Genomic DNA, 25,352 nt, shown 5'->3' on the forward strand with positions numbered 1-25,352 from the left:
GATATAGTGCTACACACTGCAGGCCCTAGATACTGATTACAAGACACCCGAGCATTGCCGTACAGTATTGCAGACTGCCTTGCAGACAGAGCTCACCTATGCAGGACATGCTACAGGTGTGCTGATTCAGCTTCATGGAGACAAACAGAGACCTGTTGCTTATTACAGCGGCCGCCTGGATACGGTGGCAAGAGGAAGTCCCTTCTGTGTTCGGCCCGTGTTGTCTGTCCAGCTGTTGCTACACAAGTCTTCAGAGATTGTTTTGGATCACCCACTGATGGTCCACACCCCACACGATGTACATAGTATCCCTAACCAAGTACAACCTAGCCACATGTCCATGGCTGGACAGCTGCGACTTCGGTGTGCTATTCTCATGCCTACTAATGTGACTTTGAAAAGGTGCACTGTCCTGAACCCCGCTACTTTTCTCCTAGTTCCCCTGGATCCAAAGGGGGGAGGAGTAGGTGACATATAGGTGACATGAAAAAAGGACACTTTTTCTTTTTCTTTCTAGAATGGATCCAGAGGAACAAGATTAGGTTTCCAAACCCCATGATTGTCTAGAATTGATGTCTCAGGAAACGGCTGGTCTCTAGTGTGCCTATTCTAATGCTGATTTTGAGCTTTTTGTAGATGGATCCCGTCACCAAGATGACCAAGGACGCTACTGTACCAGATATGCTGTGGTCTCAGAACATGAGGTAATCAAGGCAGAGTCAATCTCAGCTCATATGTCTGCACAAGAAGCAGAGCGTGCAAACTAGCAGAAGGTAAGACTGTAAATATCTACACTGATTCCAGGTATGCTTTTGGCATTATACACGATTATGGGCCTATCTGGAGAGCCAGGGCTTTCCTGACAGCAAATGGCCACCCCTTTAAACATGCTGAGGCAGTCCAGCAACTTATGAATGCACTACAGTTTCCCACCCAAGCAAGCAGGCATTATAAAGGTAAAGGCACATAGCAAAGGCACTGATGGACGGACAGAGGGTAACGCACTGGCAGACCAGGCTGCGAAGAAAGCAGCAAGCACTCCTGTGGCCTCTCAAGTACATCACCTAGACACCCCACCATCTCCACTTGTGTTGAAAGACATCTTAGCCCGGTTACAAGAACAGGCAAGTAAGGAGGAGAAAGATAGGTGGCAAAAGATAGGGGCTTGCTCTGATACCGTTACCGGACTATGGGGGAGGGGTGAAAAGGTCTGCCTACCACAGGTACTGTACCCAATGATGGCACAGGTTCTGCACGGGAATGTGCACCACTCGAAGACGGCCATGTGTGACACCCTACAGAAACAATGGATTGCCTCCGGGTTTTCCACCTGCGCAGAAAGCCAGGTACAGAGCTGCATGATATGTGCCACACATAATCAGAGTAGGACAGTGAAAACCCCATCCAAACACACTCCCCGGCCCTTTAACCAATTCCAGAGACTGCAGATTGATTATATTCGGTTACCCAGGGTAGGGACGTATGAGTATGTGTTGGTCTGCATTGATTTATTTTCAGGTTGGCCAGAAGCCTACCCAGTTGCCAAAGCTACGGCTAAGACAACGGCGAAGACACTGATGGCTGAGATCATATGCAGGTATGGAGTTCCTGAAGTCATTGAAAGCGATCAGGGTTCCCATTTTACTGGAGAGATCATGTCAGAGGTAATGGCAGCACTGGGGGTAAGTCAAGCATTGCATACTCCATCCACAGAGCAGTGGAAAAGTGGAGAGACTAAATGGAACTCTTAAGCTTAAAATCCAGAAGGCAATGACAGACTGGTAAACCATGGACAGAATGCCTTCCTCTAGCTTTGTTTTCAGTAAGATATACCCCAAACAGGAAGACAGGACTGTCACCGTATGAGGTTCTGTTTGGCAGGAGTCCCAATCTTGGATGTTTCTTTCCACAACAGTTGCAGCTCAAGTACCAGGACTTGACTAGCTATGTGCAGGCCTTACATGGACACCTTGCCAAAGTGCATTTAACTGTCTTCAGTTCTCTTCCAGACCCAGACAAGGTTCCTGGACACCATCCCTTTGTGCCAGGAGACCTGGTGTATGTGAAAAAGTTTGTGCGCAGAGATTGTCTCCAGCCGAGATTTGAAGGACCTCACACGGTGATCCTGGTCACCCCCACTGCAGTAAAACTTGAAGGAAAGAGCACCTGTATTCACGCCTCACACTGTAAAAGAGACCGAACCAGTGTTTAGTCACAGTAGTGACTGAAGGGAAATGTTGCTGTTGTTTTTGATCCTGGGACCAGGGGCCATCCTCGCCCCTACCTCTTCGGCCCCTATTGTAAATAAGAATTCTGGTCCCACTATTCTCTGGGTAAACCTGACAGCCCCGGCAAATATCTGGCGATTTGATTTCTGTGATGTAGTCAAGTGCCTTGAGACTGAACGGGTGGTAGAGGAGATCATCCAGTTTTATATGTGTGTTACCAGAAATGACAACAATAACTGTTATTATTGGACAGATGCTGCTTGGAATACGGGAGATGATTGGGGATATAAATGTAGTGAAGCCATGTTCCCAAGGATGGGACGGGTAGGAGTCTTCGTGAGAGAATGCATCTAACAGCCCTTCTGCAACCACTTAGGGGCTGTAAATGGGGTAAAAGTTGTCACCCCCTCCTCCTGAATCTGGAGAACGCCCAATCTGCTGATCTGCAGACATTCGTATTGGGAAGGAATTATAATTATGTATTTAGTGCTGGACCCCATGCGTATTTAGGCCATATACAGCTCCAGGATATTAGCTCTAGACCAACCAAGGCCCCTGTTACCAGTATACCTAAAATAGGCCCAGGTGAGCGTTTGCAAAATGTAGTCAATGAAGTGATACCCATTCCAGGTCTCAGTTGGCAAGAGGTTTTCTCCATAGAAACACAAACAGCCCCAAGGAAAAACCTGTGGTTAGAATGGGTGAGATACAATGTAAGAGTCCAGAATATCTCTGTAGGATGTATTGCTTGTGCTGCTGCGAATACACATCTATACACACATGCATTGCTTTTTCCTGATGACACACTGCCTGTGTCATGAATCTGTTGAAAGGCTTGAAGCCCACTGATTGTCCAGATTATGTCCCACTGATTCATAAGGAACCCAGACTAAAGGTCCCAGGAGAAGTAACCGTATTAGCTGACAATTACACCTGCTATAATTCCCACGACACCACAGGTATACCAGTAGGGATCTTCAAGACAAGTTTCTGCAAAGAGAACAGTTCTCTAGATACTGATTTGCTAATTAAACATACACAATATATGTACACCAAAGATACCTGATGAACCTACCAGAAAGAGGAGAAGTCTCGATCAGCTCCATATGAGTTATGAAGAAGATCCACTAGTATATATTGATGCTATTGGGGTGCCAAGGGGGGTACCAGAACCAGATTTATGCTATAATCCCACAGGTGCAGATTAATAAAAATGTTGAATGGATCAAATATATATATTACAGTGAACAAAGATTTGTCAATTATAGCCGTGATGCCTTTTAGGGTATAGTTGAGGACTTGGGCCCTAACACTTGTATGACCCGTGCTGCAACCCGACCTAAGAGAATTACACTGAATCCTGTCCAGACAAGATCACATGCAGTGATATAAGAAGCTGACACAGGATTGTGGTTGGCGGATAGTGGGGACATTAACTTTTAGGAGTAGGCTGACAGTAATCCTTTTGGGAAGGAGCTGTAGACCAGCATGTCATGTCGCCCCCACCACCAGAGAACCAACCACATCAGGTAGGGTAAAGGCCCCGTCTCACTAAGCGATTTACCAACGATCACGACCAGCGATACGACCTGGCCGTGATCGTTGGTAAGTCGCTGTGTGGTCGCTGGGGAGCTGTCACACAGACAGCTCTCTCCAGCGACCAACGATCAGGGGAACGACTTCGGCATCGTTGAAACTGTCTTCAACGATGCCGAAGTCCCCCTGCAGCACCCGGGTAACCAGGGTAAACATCGGGTTAATAAGCGCAGGGCCGCGCTTAGTAACCCGATGTTTACCCTGGTTACCAAAAAAAACAAACACTACATACTCGCCTTTCGGTGTCCAGGTCCCTTGCCGTCTGCTTCCTGCTCTGACTGAGCCGCCGTACACTGAGAGCAGAGCGCAGCGGTGACGTCACTGCTGTGCTCTCACTTCTCACTGTACGGCCGGGAGTCAGTGAGAGCAGGAAGCAGACGGCAAGGGACCTGGACACCGAAAGGCGAGTATGTACTGTTTGTTTTTTTTGGTAACCAGGGTAAACATCGGGTTACTAAGTGCGGCCCTGCGCTTAGTAACCCGATGTTTACCCTGGTTACCAGTGAAGACATCGCTGGATCGGTGTCACACACACCGATTCAGCAATGTCAGCGGGGCCTCAACGACCAAAAAAAGGTCCAGGCCATTCCGACACGACCAGCGATCTCGCAGCAGGGGCCTGATCGCTGGTACGTGTCACACATAGCGAGATCGCTATGGAGGTCGCTGTTGCGTCACAAAACTTGTGACTCAGCAGCGATCTCGCTAGCGATCTCGCTATGTGAGACGGGGCCTTAAGACAGATACAGGAGTATTATCCCTGGAGGCCCTCTGACTAGCTAGCTACGCAAAAACAATTGGCTGACCCTGAGAACCAACCTTTCTCATTCTACAGACAAATAATGACCATATGATGGACGTATAAGTGCACCTAGGCAGGCCTAGGTAGTTAGTGAGCACGAAAACAGGTGACGTGCTAGGACGCAAATTAAGATTTTCTACAGATGTGACAAAGGAGAGAGTAGAGCTATACTTTGGACGGTTACAGCTGAAATGGGAAGATATGGAGTACAGTCCTATAAACCCACTTGATGTTAGAGTATTGGTAAATACATTCATTGACGGTATGACCAAAGACTTACGATACGAAATATAGACAGCCAGACCTGAATGGCGAAATGTAGATCCGAAAGACCTGAAGGTTTCTAAAGAAGTTGAACAAATTAGGACAATAAGACGACGTGTCATGTATGCTGGAGCAGACACATCTTTCTTCTCCAGTTGGTTAGGTGGGATCAAGGGATTCCTTCAATAAGTTTGTTTAGTACTAATTGCCCTCCTTATAATTGAATCGATAATCCTCTGTTGTGTTATTCCCTTGTACAAAAAGGTTATTGCCAAAGCAACTCCGACTGGCACCTTCCTCAATCAAGAAGTAGACCCACCAGAGTACGATGGTACTGATCCAGGGGAGATCCCTAAGTATGTCCCTCTCAAGAGAATAGACAAAACCTCCCATTCTCAGATGATGCTAAGAGATTTAGTTTAGGGACAGTGGGAGAACTCCATGTGAGGTTAGTGAAGGGTTCAGCTGCCTGGAGGCCTCTCGCTAGGGGAGAGTTTCTGAGGTGTCTGGATGAAGAAATCCACCTCCCCTTTTCCCATCACATGGACAGTCTCGAAGGATCTTTCTTTAAGGGAAAAACTTAGTGTTTAGGGGGGATTGTCAAGGTGAAAATATATTTCTTATATACCTTTGTACTTTTATATATCTTATACTGTGAAACAATAAGTTTTTCCTATCTGCTAGCTAATGCAAATGTAATTGTATTTAAAGATGGCCGCCAGGGTTCAGTTTCGTTTCTGGTTTGTGTCTGGAGGGATGATTCATTTCTTCAGAATCGAAACTCAGGAATGTGAAGAAAGGGAGGATTCACCAGAAGACGTCAGAACAAATCAGGAAGACTGGATGCTAGCTTAAACCCCGCCTAATGCACGCCTTCCCCTAACACTCAATATAGTATTGTGTATTTTAGAATAAAGCCAGTTGGTGTGACCGCTGCAGACATGTGTGGATGCACGGGGCATTAACTAAGTTTGAACCAGCTACCTGTCTGATTTATTCTTATCCGGTACCAGATGCCCTGCACACATATTAATTGGGAATGACTGGTGAAGGAAGGGTAATTGTCGTTTTACGACCCCGACATAGCTAACTGGGCTCCTGCTGCCGTGGAGGCTTTCCAGGAGTTGAAACGCCGGTTTACTTCGGCGCCTGTTTTGTGCCAGCCTGATGTCTCACTTCCCTTTCAGGTTGAGGTGGATGCTTCGGAGATTGGGGCAGGGGCCGTTTTGTCGCAGAGAGGCCCTGGTTGCTCTACTATGAGACCTTGTGCCTTTTTCTCTAGGAAGTTTTCGCCGGCAGAGCGAAATTATGATGTGGGCAATCGGGAGTTATTGGCCATGAAGTGGGCATTTGAGGAGTGGCGTCATTGGCTCGAGGGTGCTAAGCATCGGGTGGTGGTCTTGACTGATCACAAAAATTTGATGTATCTCGAGTCTGCTAAACGCCTGAATCCTAGACAGGCCCGCTGGTCATTGTTTTTCTCCCGTTTTGACTTTGTGGTCTCGTATTTACCAGGTTCTAAGAATGTGAAGGCCGATGCTCTGTCTAGGAGCTTTGTGCCTGATGCTCCTGGAGTCGCTGAACCTGAGGGTATTCTTAAGGAAGGAGTTATCTTGTCAGCGATTTCTCCAGATCTGCGACGTGTGTTGCAGAGATTTCAGGCTGGTAGGCCTGACTCTTGTCCACCTGACAGATTGTTTGTGCCTGCTAAATGGACCAGCAGAGTCATTTCCGAGGTTCATTCCTCAGTGTTGGCAGGGCACCCGGGAATTTTTGGCACCAGGGATCTGGTGGCCAGGTCCTTTTGGTGGCCTTCCTTGTCAAGGGATGTGCGGTCATTTGTGCAGTCCTGCGGTACTTGTGCTCGAGCTAAGCCTTGCTGTTCTCGTGCCAGCGGGTTGCTCTTGCCCTTGCCTGTCCCGAAGAGACCTTGGACACACATCTCTATGGATTTCATTTCGGATCTCCCGGTGTCTAAAGGCATGTCTGTCATCTGGGTGATATGTGATCGTTTCTCCAAGATGGTCCATCTGGTTCCTTTGCCTAAGCTGCCTTCCTCTGCTGATCTGGTTCCTGTGTTCTTCCAGAACGTGGTTCGTTTGCACGGCATTCCCGAGAATATTGTGTCGGACAGAGGATCCCAGTTTGTTTCCAGGTTCTGGCGATCCTTTTGTGGTAGGATGGGCATTGATTTGTCGTTTTCGTCCGCTTTTCATCCACAGACTAACGGACAAACGGAACGAACTAATCAGACTCTGGAGGCGTATTTGAGGTGTTTTGTCTCTTCTGATCAGGATGATTGGGTGACCTTCTTGCCGTTGGCTGAATTTGCCCTTAATAATCGGGCTAGTTCTGCCACCTTGGTTTCGCCATTTTTCTGCAACTCCGGTTTCCATCCTCGTTTTTCCTCGGGACATGTGGAGCCTTCTGACTGTCCTGGAGTGGATTCTGTGGTGGATAGGTTGCAGCGGATCTGGAATCATGTGGTGGACAACTTGAAGTTGTCACAGGAGAAGGCTCAGCGTTTTGCCAATCGCCGCCGCGGTGTGGGTCCCCGACTTCGTGTTGGGGATTTGGTATGGCTGTCTTCTCGATTTGTTCCTATGAAGGTCTCCTCTCCCAAATTTAAGCCTCGATTCATTGGTCCTTACAAGATATTGGAGATCCTTAATCCTGTATCCTTTCGCCTGGATCTTCCGGTGTCGTTTGCCATTCACAACGTATTTCATAGGTCCTTGTTGCGGCGGTACGTTGTGCCTGTGGTTCCTTCTGCTGAGCCTCCTGCTCCGGTGTTGGTTGAGGGCGAGTTGGAGTACGTGGTGGAGAAGATCTTAGATTCTCGTCTCTCCAGGCGGAGGCTTCAGTACCTGGTCAAGTGGAAGGGCTATGGTCAGGAGGATAATTCCTGGGTGGTCGCCTCTGATGTGCATGCGGCCGATTTAGTTCGCGCCTTTCACGCCGCTCATCCTGATCGCCCTGGTGGTCTTGGTGAGGGTTCGGTGACCCCTCACTAAGGGGGGGGTACTGTTGTGAATTTACCTTTTGGCTCCCTCTAGTGGCTACTAGTGTTTTTACTCTGGGTATGTCTATCATCCCTTGTATGCTCACCTGGGTCGTTAGGTCAGGGGTGTTGCTATATTAGCTCCCTGGACCTTCAGTTCAATGCCTGGCAACGTTGATATCAGAGCTAATCTGTAGTGCTCTTGTCTACTGATCCTGGTTCCTGCTTGATTAAGCTAAGTCTGCTTTCTTGCTTTTTGCTATTGTTTTTGTTTGCATTTCTGTCCAGCTTGTACATAATCTGTATTCTATCCTTGCTGGAAGCTCTAGGGAGGCTGGAGTTCTCCCCCCGGGCCGTTAGACGGTTCGGGGGTTCTTGAATCTCCAGTGTGGATTTTTGTAGGGTTTTTGTTGACCATATAAGTTATCTTACTACATTCTGCTATTAGTGAGTGGGCCTCTCTTTGCTAAACCTAGTTCATCTCTGTGTTTGTCATTTCCTCTTACCTCACCGTTATTATTTGTGGGGGGCTTGTATCCAACTTTTGGGGTCTATTCTCTGGAGGCAAGAGAGGTCTTTGTTTTCCTCTTCTAGGGGTAGTTAGTCCTCCGGCTGGCGCGAGACATCTAGCGACCAACGTAGGCATGTTCCCCGGCTACTTCTAGTGTTGGCGTTAGGAGTAGATATATGGTCAACCCAGTTACCACTGCCCTATGAGCTGGATTTTTGTACTTCGCAGACTTGCTGATATCTCTGAGACCCTCGCCATTGGGGTCATAACAGCCTATACGTAGCTTCCGGCCTGGACTTTTTTATCGGTCACATCAATTATTGGCATTTGTTACATTACATTGTACGTGAACAACTAGAAGGGAAAATGGTGGCACATGGGCCTTTTACTATGTCTGTGCCTGGCCCAGCTGATCTTGAAATGTCTCTATAGGCTGTGTATGTGTACAAGGTCAGCTGCAAATGACAGGAGCTTTCAGTGAGGCCACTTCAATCAGCGAGTCCACTGGTGATACTGCTAATATAGGGCAGCGATAGCGCTCATCGTGCCATGGGAAAATATGTGCTACCTGCCCAGCCTGGCAAGAGGCTCGTCTGGCATAGACTTCAAAACTGTACGAAAACCCCATGACCATAGGGCAAACAATAAGGCACGGGCAGCTCATCTATATATATCGCAGCTGATATGTCCTGTCAAGTGAGGTCTGCTGCCTGGAAGGTGACAGCACTGTGTGACAACAGGACTGAGTGTTGGGGGTGGAGACGCTTTCTCCTTATCTTACTGTTTTAAGGGGGTCTGTAGAATCCAGCAGCTTCATACCAGTCGTGACCGCAGACTGGATAAGTTCTGCAGCTTGCAAACTTCTTGTGGGACTTTAGTTTTTTCCCAGGTTGAGTCGGGATGCCTGAGCCCGTTAAGAAAACAGGTACATGGGATTCGCGGTGCGGTGACCATGCGACAATGGAGGGGGACGCATGTAGATGCAATGCATGAGGTATGATGCACGGGAAGTCAACGCATCTTGGCTTTTGAGGATGCAGATTGAATTGGACATATGAGTCCGGACTGTGGTGGGATGAGTGACCTTGATAAGATTTTCTATGTTAACAGGAATTCCAGGCTTGGGCTCTTCTCATTTATCTCACACATATATATATGCAGACTGACTCGGTTGCATTTAGAATGTTATTCCAAGCAATCAGTCATCTAAACTCTGCAATGGTTGAATTCTAAGATTTGGAATGGTATGAGGACCACTGAAAGAAAATAAAATCTTTAAGCACAATTTTTTTTTGCAGAAATGTTTCCAGTTATCCAAGAAATAGAATTATCAGATGTGTAAAAATGTGGTTACTGGGACAAAGAGGTGGTGTAGTGAAAACTTGGACCAGAACCTTTATGTTCTAAAACTTGGTAGTTTGATCCTATGGACTTTGGAAAGCAGTCAGTGGTGGGAATCCTTGGTTGCTGCTAGGTTATGGATTGTTAGTATGGCACATTTACAACACAGCCATGTGGGATACAACATGAATTTATATTGATATGTCAGTGCTAACTTTCCTCTGATTGACTGCTGTAATGACTTTAGCATTTTTAAAATTTCCATCAGGTGTTCTGTACAATTTGATGACAAGAATACCCAATGGGTAACTGATAGACCCCATAGTTGACAGTTTCCATCATAATTCATTATATATATTACTGATCATCTTAGAAGTCCCAGGTATGAGAAGAAGTCATGAGACTGGCTTGTTTCCCAATTTTGGGATGCTTTTTTTTTTTTACTCTTTTTACGTAGTTATAATTTGTCTTCTAATTTTGCCCATTAAGATTGGAAATTTATTTCTCTAGTCCCCGTTAATTGTCAACTAAAGAGCAATTTTTTGTGCTGGTAATATGTTGGATTCTTCATGTGTAATTGGCTCAGGTGGTATTGGTTATGGGACGGGTTGTATTTTAATTCTGTCAGTCATATATGGATTATTTTTGGTTGATTTTGGTTTTAGAATCAGGAACCAAACGTGAAAAATTATTTTAATATATTTGCTAGATGTGTATATTAGGCTTTGCGTACATGACCATTTTACAGTTCGATGCCGCAGCAGTATATTTAGGACAGGTTGGAATCCAATCAGTCTATGGGAAAAGCTTTCATGATGTCCCAGGACGAAGATCTGATTTTTGTCCTTGTCACTAAATGTACAGCTCATGCACCGAGATGTCATTTCAAGGTTTACCCCCAGTATTCGTCCAAGGGGCAAACACAAATCTGAGCCCCTGAGCATTTATACTATAGATGTAACAATCAATGAATGTCATCTATTGTATGATCATTAAGGGGTAATGTCCCCCCAAAATTAAATTATCTCTTATCCATATATCGGGATAATTTGCTGATAGCTGGGGCTTGGATGATCTAAAGTTAGTGGATCTGGAACCCTGAGAACAAGGTTCTGCAGCTCCATTCTGAATGGAGCGGAGGTGCGCATGCTCGGCCATTGTCTATGGCCCTCAGCAATCCACATACAATTGGCCGGAGCTCAAGCATGGCACCTCTGTTCCATTCAGGATATGGCAGAAGAGCCCCATTCTCCAGGTTCCAGAGTCCCTATCCATGGATGGCTCGGGTTCCAAAGCTCGGACCCCCAGCGATCAGCAAGTTATACCTGATTATTTTGAGCAATTCTTTAATGAATAAGCCCCGTGGGAAATGAAGTTTTGAGCAATTTTAAACTTTACTGAACGCCACATTTGACTGACGATCTATAGACTCATTTTGACTGTAGCTACTCGGTTACTTCTTTAATGCATGAATGGCCCAATCCACCCTTGACTTGGCTCGTAGACTCCAAGAACTGACTATTTTTATCTCTAATTTGGGTAATCAATAATGTCTCTTTAGTGTTCACCTTTCGGCTTTGTAGATAAGGTTACTGCAGACTAATTTAGGGGAGTTCATGGTACCCCTCTGAGGCATCATATTAAAGCAGAAGTGTTGACAGGTCATTAATACACACCCTTACAGATTCCATGTCCTGCCATGCTGGGTCTTCACATGTGGCAGTGCCGTATGCATGGACCTATAATTGGAAGCCAAGCCAGTAGAAAAGATCATATTGCAGAACAATGATGGGGTGGGATTATGACAACCTTTTCGTTTTCTCCAATTAAGAGAGGTTGTCGTACAGTGTCTCATGAAAAGTTAACAGTTGCAACCACAAAGTAAAAGCAGAACTATGTATTTTGGATAAAACATTTCTTTTTTTCTGACATTTATAATAGTCAATAGTCTGAACCCTGTGGAAAGATCTGGATAAGTCTCTCATCTTCATCTATGTCAACAAAATGACCGTTATATACCATAACAAACTGGTGTTGGCTCAAACCATCAAGGCCGTTGGTTAAAAAAAGTTTGCGAACCTTTACAATTAGAAATCTCCTTTCTGGCCATAACCTAATCTAAAATCTTTCTGTTGTTAAAATCTTTAAAAAAAAATGTCAGATAATACTGCAAACTGATCAGTGGAGGGAAAGGGTGACTTATTAATACCACCATTAAGGGTTCTTCCAGGATTTGCAAAAACTCATGGGAGTACCTTAAATAAAAAAAACAAAACTATATTCACCTATTAAATCCCCCACATAAAAAACACCACTACAGTGGACAGCCCACGTCTCTGCTTAAGGCAATTCAGTGCCAAACATCTTCATGGGACTGCTGCAGCCAATCAATGGCCTCACAGGTCACGTGCTGTACATACAAGCATGCCTGCTAAGACCATTGATTGGCTGCAGTGGTGACTTGACAGATTAATGGTAAGCAGAAACCAGCGGGGACCTCTGGAGCTATTACTAGGATCGTTTTTGACATTCTTTCCTTGGGTCAAGCATGTGAAAGTGTATAGGACTTGATTAATGCAATTGTTACACTATCCAACCTCTGGTGAGGCCATGAGATGACATAGGAGACCCACACGACCTCACCCTCCGCCATGTAGGAGACGGTAAAGGCTCGGTTTATGTGCACCATTGTCCGTGGCCCTGATGATATAATCTCCATGAATTACACATATCCTGCAATTTGTATCCAGATCATATTGAAATATAAGTTCATGACTTTAAAAAAAACTTCATTATGAGATGTGAAAGCAACGCATTTTGGGATGGCCCAGTACTTTCTTCAGTCTCCATACCTGTATTGTGGATATCCCAAAGCACTCAGGTTTTACAGGTAGTATTCTACAACTGGATGAACGAAATCTAAAGCCCTAAAACGTGTTGCACTCACACAATATAATAAAGCTATTATGATAGTCTGATTTAGTGTAGGAATCACTTGTGTTATCAACTACTCTCAATCCATAGGGTCCAACAATGCTGGCGCCATACTGTCTGCTCTTTTATTTTACATAAGGTATTTTCTAAAGATTGGCTATGCCATTTTCAATCTTTAAAAATTGTATATTTGCTCTTAATCTCTTTAGCTTTTCCCCTTTTTTGCTTTGTGGATCTGTAAGGGTTTTTTTCCTTACAAACAACCCCAAACTTTATTTGCTTACCTATTGGTTGGGTGTAAAAGGGGCCTAAGCATAATTAACGCTTATCACCTGAAAGCAGACTGATGCGGGTCGCACCGATTACGGGAACTGAGGAATGAACTGGTGGTCGCACATGTCTATAGGGCAGATTCAATTGAGTACATAGGGTACATGTACCTTCCACTTTGCTATGTGTATGAGAAGTAATGGTCATAGGAGAGGGAAGACCACATACAAAGATCAAATAGGTCCCGCATTATAACGTTGGGTATGATATTGGGTATTTTGTGACCCATGAACCAATTCTAAATGCATCTCTGTGATAGATTGTAAATGCGTCTCCTTGGTAGAGGGTTGATAGAGGAGGAATCTGCACAAGTTCTCGCCACTTAATAAGAAAGGGATCCAATAATGACGGAGCCCCGTTTCTCCGAGGATCCTAATGAAGCCACATGGTTTGCCTCTATAACCTTGTGCATGGGACACTGAGATCATTTCTTGTGATAGTTCATTGTAATATATGGGAGGGTCCACACTACTTGAAGATCTCAGTTTTCCTAATGTTTGATGGCCATCTTGTATGACAAGATGAAGATAAGCACATTCATGATACTTCCAAAGGGTTCTAGAGGTCTGTCTCTCAACAATAATTTACTGTTTGCTTCCAGAGTATTACTCCACTATTTTTGCTCACTTTTGTGCACAGCTTTTATCAAGAAGCCAAAATCTTCAGAGGTTGTGGTGGGAGATTCCATTACCTTTGAGGCCGAGATAGAGAAAGCTGGTCTTAAGGTGAGGTGGCAGAAAAATAATGTAGACATCGCCGCTAGTGACAAGTACATCATCAAGGCCGATGCCAAAAGCCACTCACTGACCATCAGCAATGCTAGTGCTGAGGATGAAGTCGTCTACGCCGTTATTGCCGGGACTTCAAAGGTGAAGTTCGAACTCAAAGTAAAGGAACCAGGTAGGAATGACAATACACTTCCATTTTCATGGATCTCATTGTGTATGCTTTCGATATATTAGAATGTTACGTAATAAGCAGAGCTACATCTACCATGTAGGGAATTTAGGATTAGTTTTACTAGTATTTTTATCTTCTTTGTTTTTTATTTTTTCTTCTACTCACCCTATTTTCACCTTCTGACCTGTAGAATACAGTCACTTTGGGGCACAATTGCTAATTTGTTGTTGATACAGACTCATGCACTATTGTAAAGGTCTCGTCTGCACCAATTGCCCCCAATACAGTAAGAGGAAGTGTCACACTACACACATGCACAATCTTAACTACTAACTATGGTGAAGGAGGTCAATGCAGAAGCGTGGAATTGATGGCAGCATGTATTGTGCTTCACAATGAAGGCACAATGGGGACAAGTAGGTGGTTTGCATTTTGAGCGTTATTTTGAGGTTGGCTCTCTGGGAACTGCTATTAGAGTACTAACAGTATTGATGGGCCTTTTACATAGTGTACTCTTAGTATTAAATGATCAGAGGCTCCTGGAGCAGAACAATATTGTATCATACAATTATTAGGTTCTGTAGAAGGACGTAGATCTGGGGATTTATTATGATGGAATACAGGCTGAACTGGATGGACAAATGTCTTTTTTCGGCCTTACTAACTATGTTACTATGTTACTAAATGTACAAGTGTGTAGAAGTTCCTCCTGGCTTCTTTTTGCCCATCAGTACACAACCTCCTAATCGATGCATTAGTAATGTCATTTTATTAATCATCCTGACATAAATTCTGGACCAAAAGTCAAGAAAGTAAGCTGATAGCTGAGAATTTCAGGAACCTGACCCAATTAAGATGCGTGATATTATGGCACTTCATGATCAGGACAGAAGTAGATGTCCTGTCCTCTCATTCCAGCTTGTCTTCGGGGTCTTCAGTTTTTCTTAATAATGTCAGTACTATTGTGATAAACCATATGGTTGCTTGCACTAGATGCATCTTCTGTAGTTCTAGAACCTGACTTTCACTTGACGAACCTTACCTTTCCCTAAGTTGTGAAGACATTAGACATCTCATACTGATCTAACCCAGTCATGATATAAGAAATTGCAAGTTTTATATCTCGTATTCACTAAAATAGTGGGAAGCTGAGACCTCTGTTCTTAGTATTAGTAGAAATCCCACCATTCGCTTTCCATACTATCGTCACTTTCCCGTTTTTCTATAGTGTGCATCTGTACCAGGATGGTCCTCGTACCCGAGCTGTGGAACCTACGATGGCCTAAAAGGTCAATCTGCCCAATGTGCGGAGACCAGGACTATACATTACACGCCCTATTTGTGTGCTTGGCTACATATTGTAAATTGGGGCACAGGAGCTTTGACTTATGCCGCCATCTAACACTTTTAAGAGGTCTTCCTATCTTGTACATTTCTGACATATCCACGGGTTGCTTGCACTTTTTGAAATACCCATAAAAACAAATAGAGACACAGATTTTTTGCTCTGCATCCCAATGGCCATATTCTTGAGACAGAAAAAGGTTCCAGAAATCAAACCCACATTTGTCAGACACTTAAGACATATCATGTGGATATGCCATTTGAGGAAAGCCAGTTATGACTATTGGATTGTGTGCGCACCCATCTTCTGCCCAAATTTAGGGGTATCTATGTGGCTACAAAGCACCATCACTTGACGACAATTATAAAATACATTTTTTAGAATTTAATAATTAATCAGGATTTTTTATTTCGAAATGGCTGAAAATCTCAGATGCTTCCAGACATTGTCCATCTTCGTGTGTTGCAAGGACCTACAGTGTCATCAAGTGAAACATCTGCTGGGCAAATTCAATATAGCTTGTCCAAATAAAGCTAAAAAGGTAATGACAAACGGGAAAAAAAAAAGTATGGGTCAACTTTTTTTTTTTTTTCGACAGGAACTGAACACATCAACCCCCAAAAGTTGCATGTGCCATCAGAATCTCGAAGTTCCTCTTTTGAACAATATTCCTTTTACTTTCTGTGCTAATAATACATTTACAAGCTAAGAAACCCTTCTAGAAACCTGCAGACCATTCCTTTGCTCCAACTTCCTCTTCTTTATTTCACATGGCATCTCACATTTAGGTATAACTGAGAAATGGAGCGTGTTTAGTTGCATCTTCTTGAGCCCAGTCCGTGAACTCTAAACCTGCAAGTCATGACTTACGGGATTTACGTCCTCGGTTTTCCTTTTTTAACTGCAATCCTATCCTGAAAGAGAACGTAAGAAAAGTGACATTTCAGTGTGTTTATGACCCTTACCCATCTTTAGCTCCTGTGCAGCTGTCAAGGAGGCATGGGATGACTTATCTCATATATCTTCATCCAGGGTAACATGTATGGCAACTTTTACCACTGAAACAAATGGTACAAAGGTGGGAAGAGTTAAGAAAACCATCTTCCAAATGCTTCTAACTATTACTTAGGGAGCACTACTAAGTTACGTGGTGTTTCCATAATTCGTGCTTACTCACTAGAGGAAATGTTCATTTTTCCAAAAGATCTAATTTGGGCCTTCAAGAGCAATTCCAATAATTTCTGAAACTTCCAATGCAAGTCTTACCTATAGAGAATAATAATGGACTCGTGCATTCATTTATTCCATTTGGCACTCTATATATGACCAAACTGACCATAAAGGGATTAGAAAGCATAGAAAGCCATTTTCCAAATAACAAAGGGCATTGTGAGTAAAGAGAAGAATCTCATTTGGGCACTAAATCAGCTGATCTCAGGGGGTTCTGAGACACCATGTGATCAACCAATGTTTAGGTGGCCCTTCCAACAAAAAGGATTGTCAAAAATCACATTATTTGATCCCCTTTGCTTTTGGTCCAACTACAGAAGAAATTAACTTTTGGGAAACATGTTGACACACTCGTGTCCTATTGCCTGAAGGGGTCCGAGGTCCTATGCGACATATATCACCGGTATTATAATATATCACCCGTATTATAATTGGAACATAGTAGGCTTGGGCCCCTGAGACATTCTTCACTGAAGTCCAGGACCTTCAGGAAATACCTATATTCACATTGGTGTCGGAAACATGACGGAACTTGAAGGTGGTCAGTCAGGTGATGTGTGTGTCCATCATGATGGATCTGCTGGGAGCAAAAAATGAAAATAGAGGTACTGAGCTTGGAGTCTTAGTCTTCACTGATCGCTTGATATGAGATTCCAGCTCCTCCATATTCACCTCTTATAATGAGGCAACCTAGTGGGGCCATATGAGCACTGTGAGGGGTTGCCACCCTTACTTACCGTAGCTGCTTCCTCAGGTAGACACAGGAACACTTTGATGGTGAAACACCTGCTGGTTTATTGAAGTCAGCATACACCAAGGCAGGGTTCAGAAAACAAAAGCAGAGCCTTCCTGACTTAATGGCAAAACAAATAAAGCATAACAGAGTCCTTTCTCTGAAGGTTACAACCTGCAGACACCTGGCAATGATTGGTGTCTATGAACTGGTAATGACTTGGGAAATCATAATGGAAGGTCAGTTTTGGGATTTACTGAACCTAGTAAAAAAAAGCCAAACAAAAAACAAGTATAGGATTGCACTTTTCTTTGCAATTTCATCGCACTTGGAATTTTTTCCTGCAGAAAATAAGCCATCACATGGCCATATTGACAGAAAAATAAAAAAGTTATGGCTCTGGGAAGAAGGGGAGAAAAAAAACTGAAAATGCAAAACCAAAAATACTCCTGGTCGTTAAGGAGTTAACCAGGACCATGTGATGATCACATGATTGTGACATCATCGCAGGTCCTGCTAGTACACCTGCCGGTGTCGGCTGCAGGAAGAGATATGGTGAGCACTCCCCCTCCCACTCTATGAGCTGCCCATGTATGCAGCTTACTTTAACCCTCCCAACACTTAGTGTGCTGGAGGAAAAATATCCTGGTTTCATTCCACTGATGCCAACATGCGCAGTGACACATATCTCCCCTCGTACACTGTACCTGTGATCCTGTCATTGATGTCCCGCCTCTTGTTTGCAGCCTCTTCAAAACCTAACAGCATGTAAGGCCGACCTCTACGTCTGTGTCTGCACTAACACAGTGAGTGTAACCTGCCATTCACTATGCATTTCAGTAGTGATTTATGCTATTTATCAGTGATGCATTATGTTCTATGGCATGCCGATTTCTTAGGTTTAGGTATCATTGTAAGATGCGCCAAAGTGTGTTATTTTATAGAAGAATAAACTAACTGAAATTTCTATAAAAACCTGTAGAAAAAGCCAAAGAGGCTCCGGCTCCAGCCCCTGCTCCTGCCCCTGCTGCTCCAGAAGCCCCGGCCGTAGAAGAAAAGAAAGAGGAGCCACCTGCAGATGGTAAATATCACACTAATAAGCCAAAGCAACAACCGGATTGTCCTGATGTAAGTAATCCAAAGGATAGGGCTATCATGCTAATTACTGGGGTCTGACAGCTGGAACCCCCACTAATCCTGGGATATGGCAGGTCTGGCAGGGTATTGGTGGGTGTTACTGGTATATGGCAAGTCTCGAGGGGGCTTCCTGGTATAATGTAGGTCTTGTTGGATGATCCCTGCGTTCGGTTGGTTTTGTAGAGTTCTGTGGGAATAAGATGGATTTTCTGGGGGTGTTCCCATTATATAGCGAGTCTTGGAAGTTGTTCCTGGTATACCGCAGGTCTTGTGGGGTGTTCCTGGTATACAGCAGGGCTTTCTTTGTGTTCCTGGTATATTTTAGGCCTTGTGCGGTGTTCTTGGTATACAGCAGCCTTGTGGAGTGTTTCCTGTATGTGGTGGGACTTGCTGGGTGCTCCCATGTATATGTCAGGTCTTGTATTAACCCCACATAGCCTCCTATACCGTATGAATCCCGCATAGCCTCCGTATATACAGTATGAGCCCCTACATAGCCTCCTATATATAGTATGAGCTCCACATAGCCTTCCATATATAGTATTAGCCCCACATAGTCCCCTATACACAGCATGGGATCCAAATAGCCTCCTATATACAGGATTTAGCCTCCCAATATACAGCATTAACCCCACATAGCTTTATATAAACAGTATGAGCCCCGCATAGCCTCCATATACATTATGAGCCCCCCACATAGCCTCCATATACAGTATGAGCCCCCAACATATACTGCATATAGGAGGCTATTTGGGGCTCATCCTGTATATAGGGGGCTCATACTGTATATCGGAAACTATTTTGGGCTCATACTGTATATAGGAGGCTATGTGGGTTCCCATACTGTGTATAGGAGGTTATGTGGGGCTCACACTGTATATATGGAGGCTAAGTGGGTCTCATGCTGTATATAATGAGGCTATGTGAGTGCTCATACTGAATGTAGGAAGCTACATAGCCTTCCTATATACATTATGAGCCCCTCATAGCCTCCAATATACAGTATGAGCCACACATAGCCTCATATATACAGTGTGAGACCCCGAATAGCCTCCAGATATTTGGTGTGAGCCCCACATAGCTTCCAATATACAGTATGAGCCCCACATAGATTGCAATATACAGTATGACCCCACGCATAGCCTCCAATATACAGTATAAGCTCCACATAGCTTCCTATATACAGTATGAACCCCAACCTACCTCCCTATATACAGTATGAGCCCCACATAGCTTCCTATATACAGTATGAGCCCCACATAGATTCCAATATACCGTATGAGCCCCACATAGATTCCAGTATACAGTATGAGCCCACGCATAGCCTCCAATATACAGTATGAGCTCCACATAGCTTCCTATATACAGTATGAACCCCAACTAACCTCCCTATCCCTATATATAGTATGAGCCCCACATAGCTTCCTATATACAGTATGAGCCCCACATAGATTCCAATATACAGTATGAGCCCTCGCATAGCCTCTAATATACAGTATGAGCCCCACATAGCTTCCTATATACAGTATGAGCCCGACATAGATTCCAATATACCGTATGAGCCCCACAGATTCCAATATACAGTATGAGCCATCGCATAGCCTCTAATATACAGTATGAGCTCCACATAGCTTCCTGTATACAGTATGAGCCCCATATAGTCTCCTATATACAACATGAGCTCCACATAGCCGCCTCCCTATATATAGTATGAGACCCCACATAGCCTCACTATATACCACATGAGACCCGCTTTGCCTCCATATATACAGTGTGAGCCCCACATAGCCTCAATATATATAGTGTGAGCCTGACATAGCCGTCTATATACAGTGTGAGCCCCACATTGCCCCCATATATATATATATAGTATGAGCCCCACATAACCTCTATATATACAGTGTGAGCCCCACATAACCTCCAGATATATGGTGTGAGAGCCCACATAGCCTCCACATATATGGTGTGAGCCCACATAGCCTCCAATATACAGTATGAGCCCCACATAGCTTCCAATATACAGTATGGACCCTCACTAGCCTCCTATATACAGTATGATCCCCCCACATAGCCTCCTATAAACAGTGAGCCCCACATAGCCTCTAGATATATGGTGTGAGACCCACATAGCCTCCAATATACAGTATGATCCTCCCACATAGCCTCCTATAAACAGTGAGCCCCACATAGCCTCCAGATATATGGTGTGAGACCCACATAGCCTCCAATATACAGTATGAGCCCTCACATAGCCTCCTATATACAGTATGATCACCCCACATAGCCTCCTATATACAGTGAGCCCCACATAGCCTCCAGATATATGGTGTGAGACCCATATAGTCTCCAGATATACGGTATGAGCCCCCACATAGCCTCCTATATACAATATGAGCTCCACAAAACCAATGTGAGCCCCATATAGTCTCCATGTACACATTGTGAACTCCACATAAACTTCTGTATACATATATATATCCAATACGCATACAAAAAACAACACATATCAAGCTGTCTTGCACACTGATTAGTGGAAGATGGAGCCGGCGGCCCGGTCCTCCACCAATGTATTCACCGCTGTCTGCATCCTGAGGATTCAGATAGCGGTGAGATCAGGCGGCGGCGGAGGGATGGCGAGCGGGGGAGGGCATGGTGTGGGCCACTGTATCAGCCCTTCAGCTGTCTCGGTCCCCGGGTCGGACTGGAACAGCCAGATGTGGCCCGTGAGCTGCAGTTTCCCATTTTTGCTCTATAATATAAAGGTTTTCCCCCATCATGTATGAGTTTAGATGGATGTGGGCCCGCTGGTCTCCGTCTCAGTGGGCCCAATGTCTAGGCCATCAGCTTGAGAAGCATGATTACAAAGTCACCACGGTTTCCTGACATCTAGTTGGCCATGGCATCTGCCCAGGTGTGCGGCTATGGACGCCGGTCCTGGCAGCAATAAATGTGCGATTTTCTGATCCGCAGTTCGCCTTTTGTATTAGGACCATTCCTATGCATCATGCTCATGTGATGATCTTTTGCAATGTCGTAGCTCCGGCTCCGCCAGCACCAGAACCTCCCAAGGATGAGATCGGGCTGTTCATAGAGAGACCGGTGGACGGAGAGGTCTCTGTGGGTCAGTGTACTATTATTGCCGACTATTATGTTAGATTTATCTAGATCAAATGGATTTTTACATTATTTTTATTTCTCATTTCAGGATCAAACATCAAATTTACAGCAAGAGTTAATGGTGCCAACCTGATGAAGAAACCAGTGGCCAAATGGTTCAAGGGCAAATGGATGGATCTGTCCAGCAAAGTGGGCAAACACCTGCAGATCACTGAGACATACGACCGAAACAATAAGGTGATGGGGGCTACAGGCTTATATACCAGGGACAATGGAAAATGAAGGGGTTCTCATTCTGAATCCCTCATAAAATAGACCTTCTTTTTTTATAACACTGCACTATGCCGTTCCTCTGCTGCTCTTCCTGGGAATGTCTGAATAAATTGACAACTGGGTGTTACTATCCCCCCTTTTTTATGGGACGTATCCCGGCACTGCCCAATGAACTAAGGAATGCCAACACCCAGTTATCAATTTATTTCCACGTTTTCAAGAGGAATAACAGAGGAAAGGCAAAATTTAGAGTCCGAAGATGCTCCAGAAATTTTATTTTAATGACGTGCCAGGAGAGCGGGAAGGTCTGTCTTAACTTATTTTTGCAGCCCAACATACATGTACGTCTTCATTTTGTCACCATTTTACCCTATTTTTTTTCCCATTTCCTAGTACATTATAGTAAAATGAAACAACAGCAACACAAATGAAGCAAAGTAAAAAAAGATCGGGTCCTGATGGTGTTACAGGGTTTTTCCAGTGATTAGGATTAATTATCGCCCTGGGCACCATCTTGCACCATCACATGTATCACAGTTTGGCCCCGGCTCAGGGTCGGGGGCCTCGGTTACAGGACATAATTTAGGCTCTTCTGTGACAACCCGAATTGATTATGGATGGAAATAGAAGCCGGACTAATAACCAATTTTGCATTTTCTCACCTGCCCTCGCTGGTCTTATTTATAGCCGGCCATTAGGAAGCAGTCAGCTCTTCACTATTGTGGCTATATTTTCTGGGAACCTTAAGAGGGAACTGATGGACCAAACACGAGGAGACAGAGAGACCGCCGGACCGCACGCAAAGAGACGGAGAGGCTGCTGGACCGCACGCGAGGAGATGAAGAGACTGCTGGACCGGATGCGAGGACACGGAAAGACCGCTGGACCGAACGCGAGGACATGGAGAGACCGCCGGACCACACACAAGGACATGGAGAGACTGCCGGACCGAACGCGAGGACACGGAGAGACCGCTGGACCACACACGAGGACATGGAGAGACCACCGAACCACACACGAGGAGACGGAGAAGCTGCGGGACCGAACGGCTTCTCCGTCTCCTCGCATTCAGTATGTCGGCCTCTCCGTCTCCTCGCATTCAGTATGTCGGCCTCTCCGTCTCCTCGCATTCAGTATGGCGGCCTCTCCATCTCCTCGCATTCAGTGTGGCAGCCTCTCGTCTCCTCGCATTCAGTATGGCGGCCTCTCCGTCTCTTCGCATTCAGTATGGCGGCCTCTCCGTCTCCTCGCATTCAGTATGGCGGCCTCTCCGTCTCCTCGCGTTCAGTGTGGCAGCCTCACGTCTCCTCGCGTTCAGTATGGCGGCCTCTCCTTCTCCTCGCATTCAGTATGGCGGCCTCTCCGTCTCCTCGCATTCAGTATGGCGGCCTCTCCGTCTCCTCGCATTCAGTATGGCGGCCTCTCCGTCTCCTCGCATTCAGTATGGCGGCCTCTCCGTCTCCTCGCATTCAATATGGCGGCCTCTCCGTCTCCTCGCATTCAGTATGGCGGCCTCTCCGTCTCCTCGCATTCAGTATGGCGGCCTCTCCGTTTTCTCACGTTCGGTCCGGCTATCTCTCAATCTCCTCGCGGGCCTCCAGTAAAAGGTAAAGAGACTGCAACCTTGTGTCTTCATTATTTTCTGCGCCTTACATCACCCACCATCACCATCTACACTTCTGGGAAGCCCTGGGGACAATACTTCACCTGTGGGAAGGTATACCATCTAGCTGCCATCACATCACCCCAGCGGACCCCTAAGCAGCGTCGGTCACTCTGACCGAATACCACAGGTGGCGTCACGAACGTTATACACACACTCCCTTTTATTGGACGCCCCTCTAAGGGCCACGGTACCGGGTCAGGCCATCGTGACATCCTCCGAATCGAAGGACCCGGTGCCGAGTACCCCATTGCCCTAATACGTGGGGGGGGGGGGGCGCTCCACGAGGAGACGGAGAGGCCGCCACACTGAATGTGAGGAGACAGAGAGGCCGCCATACTGAATGCGAGAAGACAGTCTGCGTAGCTTTGTGTTTATTTCTCAGTTTGTCAGGCATGCAGCCAGTTTTCCGCCTCTTTTATAATGGCTGTTCTAGGAGCCAGGCTTGTCGCTCACATACAGGAGACACCGTGCAGAGAGCTAACACTTCCCTGAAGCTTTCACATCAATACGGCGGCCTCTATTACACTGTGCTCCCACTAATACCACACAGGCCGGGCCCCAACAACATGACCCTACTCCTTGGGTGTCAGAACTGTCTTATGCATAGCTGTGTGAGGAAAGCCTGTGGCCATCGTCTCCTCGGTGCGCTCTAATGTCTCTCATTACTGATGTGTGAACACAACATGGCGGATTTTGATAGACAGGCACACAGGGTCAGTCACACACACGGCTGGTCTGTTGGGCAATGGCCGCTTCTCGCTCCAGTAATAAGCTGTATGATGCCAATAAACATGTCTGGGCTGAGATGTGGCATTCTCAGGTCACGTGACATTGTCGGGTCACGTGACATTGTCGGGTCACGTGACATTGTCGGGTCACGTGACATTGTCGGGTCACGTGACATTCTCAGGTCACGTGTCTGCAGCAGAGGAGCAGGACACAGGCGGGTGGGATGCCGGTGTGAGGACCCTATACTGTACATGCAGCGCCCCAGAGTCCTGGTCGTTGCAGTATCATGGCTCAGCCACTAAGGGGGGCCATGGTGCGTTCGATGGCACTGAAGGAGTTCTCTGAGCAGGTATCACAGTCACCAATACATCTCACAGCTGGGCCTCCGGGGGGAGCTAAGGGTGCTATTCATTAGGCCACTCCCCACCATAGTGGGTAAACTGGGGGTCAGGCAGGAAGTTAGAGAGAACGCTGACGGGATTGAACGGAGCAACACCCTGTGGCAGGGGGTGTTGTGAAGGGAGAGACTGTAGGGTCTCTGCCAGGGGTGGGATCCTGGCAGAGGCTTGGCATTGAAAGAACGTAACGGGTCCGCGCAGGCTCCTGGAAGCGGCGGGACTCAAGAAAGGACTAGAAGCGAGATAGATTGTGCTGAGTGAGAAACGAAGTCAAGCGAAAGGGGATACCAGTGAGGGTTGTGCTGAAAGAGGCAGCACCTTACTGAGGCGCACTACCGGTGGCCGGAACGCCGAGGAGGTAAAGAGTTTCAAGCCATACCTCAGACCTACGGCAGGGCAGTTAGCTTTAGGCGGACTGTCTCACGCATCACCCAGGAAGGCAAAGGGGGGTACCAACAGGAGAGGGGCGCAGATAGAGTCCCGGAAGATCTCCGAGCCTCCCCGTCATACGGGTGCGTTCCTACCATAGTATCTGGAGGGACGAGGAAGATCATTGCGAATTAAGTTGTTGTGAGGGAACACGAGAAACAGACACAACAGTTGTGGGGTACTTTCCGTAAGCACAGCAGGGAAGGACTGCAACACATAGCGCTAGAAGGAAGGCACCGATTTCCACCTGCAAGGAGAGCTCTGGAAGTGCCATTGGACCGGCCGGACTTGCGCAGCCTGGTGAGCCGTATTCTGGACTGAGGACCCAGAGAGCTTCAGTAAAGAGGTAAAGAGACTGCAACTTGGTGTCCTCGTTATTTACCGCGAC

The 25,352-nt window shown here is 45.8% G+C and overlaps 1 protein-coding gene across 1 annotated transcript in view; it reads left to right on the forward strand.

Moving 5' to 3' along the window:
• Positions 1-9,191: 9,191 nt before the first annotated feature.
• Positions 9,192-25,352, forward strand: part of MYBPC3 (myosin binding protein C3) — an 80,576-nt gene continuing 64,415 nt past the window's right edge. The window contains exons 1-4 of the mRNA XM_077286760.1: positions 9,192-9,327; positions 18,198-18,296; positions 21,390-21,473; positions 21,558-21,706. Of these exons, the coding sequence (XP_077142875.1) occupies positions 9,303-9,327; positions 18,198-18,296; positions 21,390-21,473; positions 21,558-21,706 (357 nt within the window). The 5' untranslated portion in view covers positions 9,192-9,302. The remainder of the gene's footprint in view (positions 9,328-18,197; positions 18,297-21,389; positions 21,474-21,557; positions 21,707-25,352) is intronic.

Source organism: Ranitomeya variabilis, chromosome 2 (assembly GCF_051348905.1).
Source record: "Ranitomeya variabilis isolate aRanVar5 chromosome 2, aRanVar5.hap1, whole genome shotgun sequence".
NCBI classification, from domain to species: Eukaryota; Metazoa; Chordata; class Amphibia; order Anura; family Dendrobatidae; genus Ranitomeya; species Ranitomeya variabilis.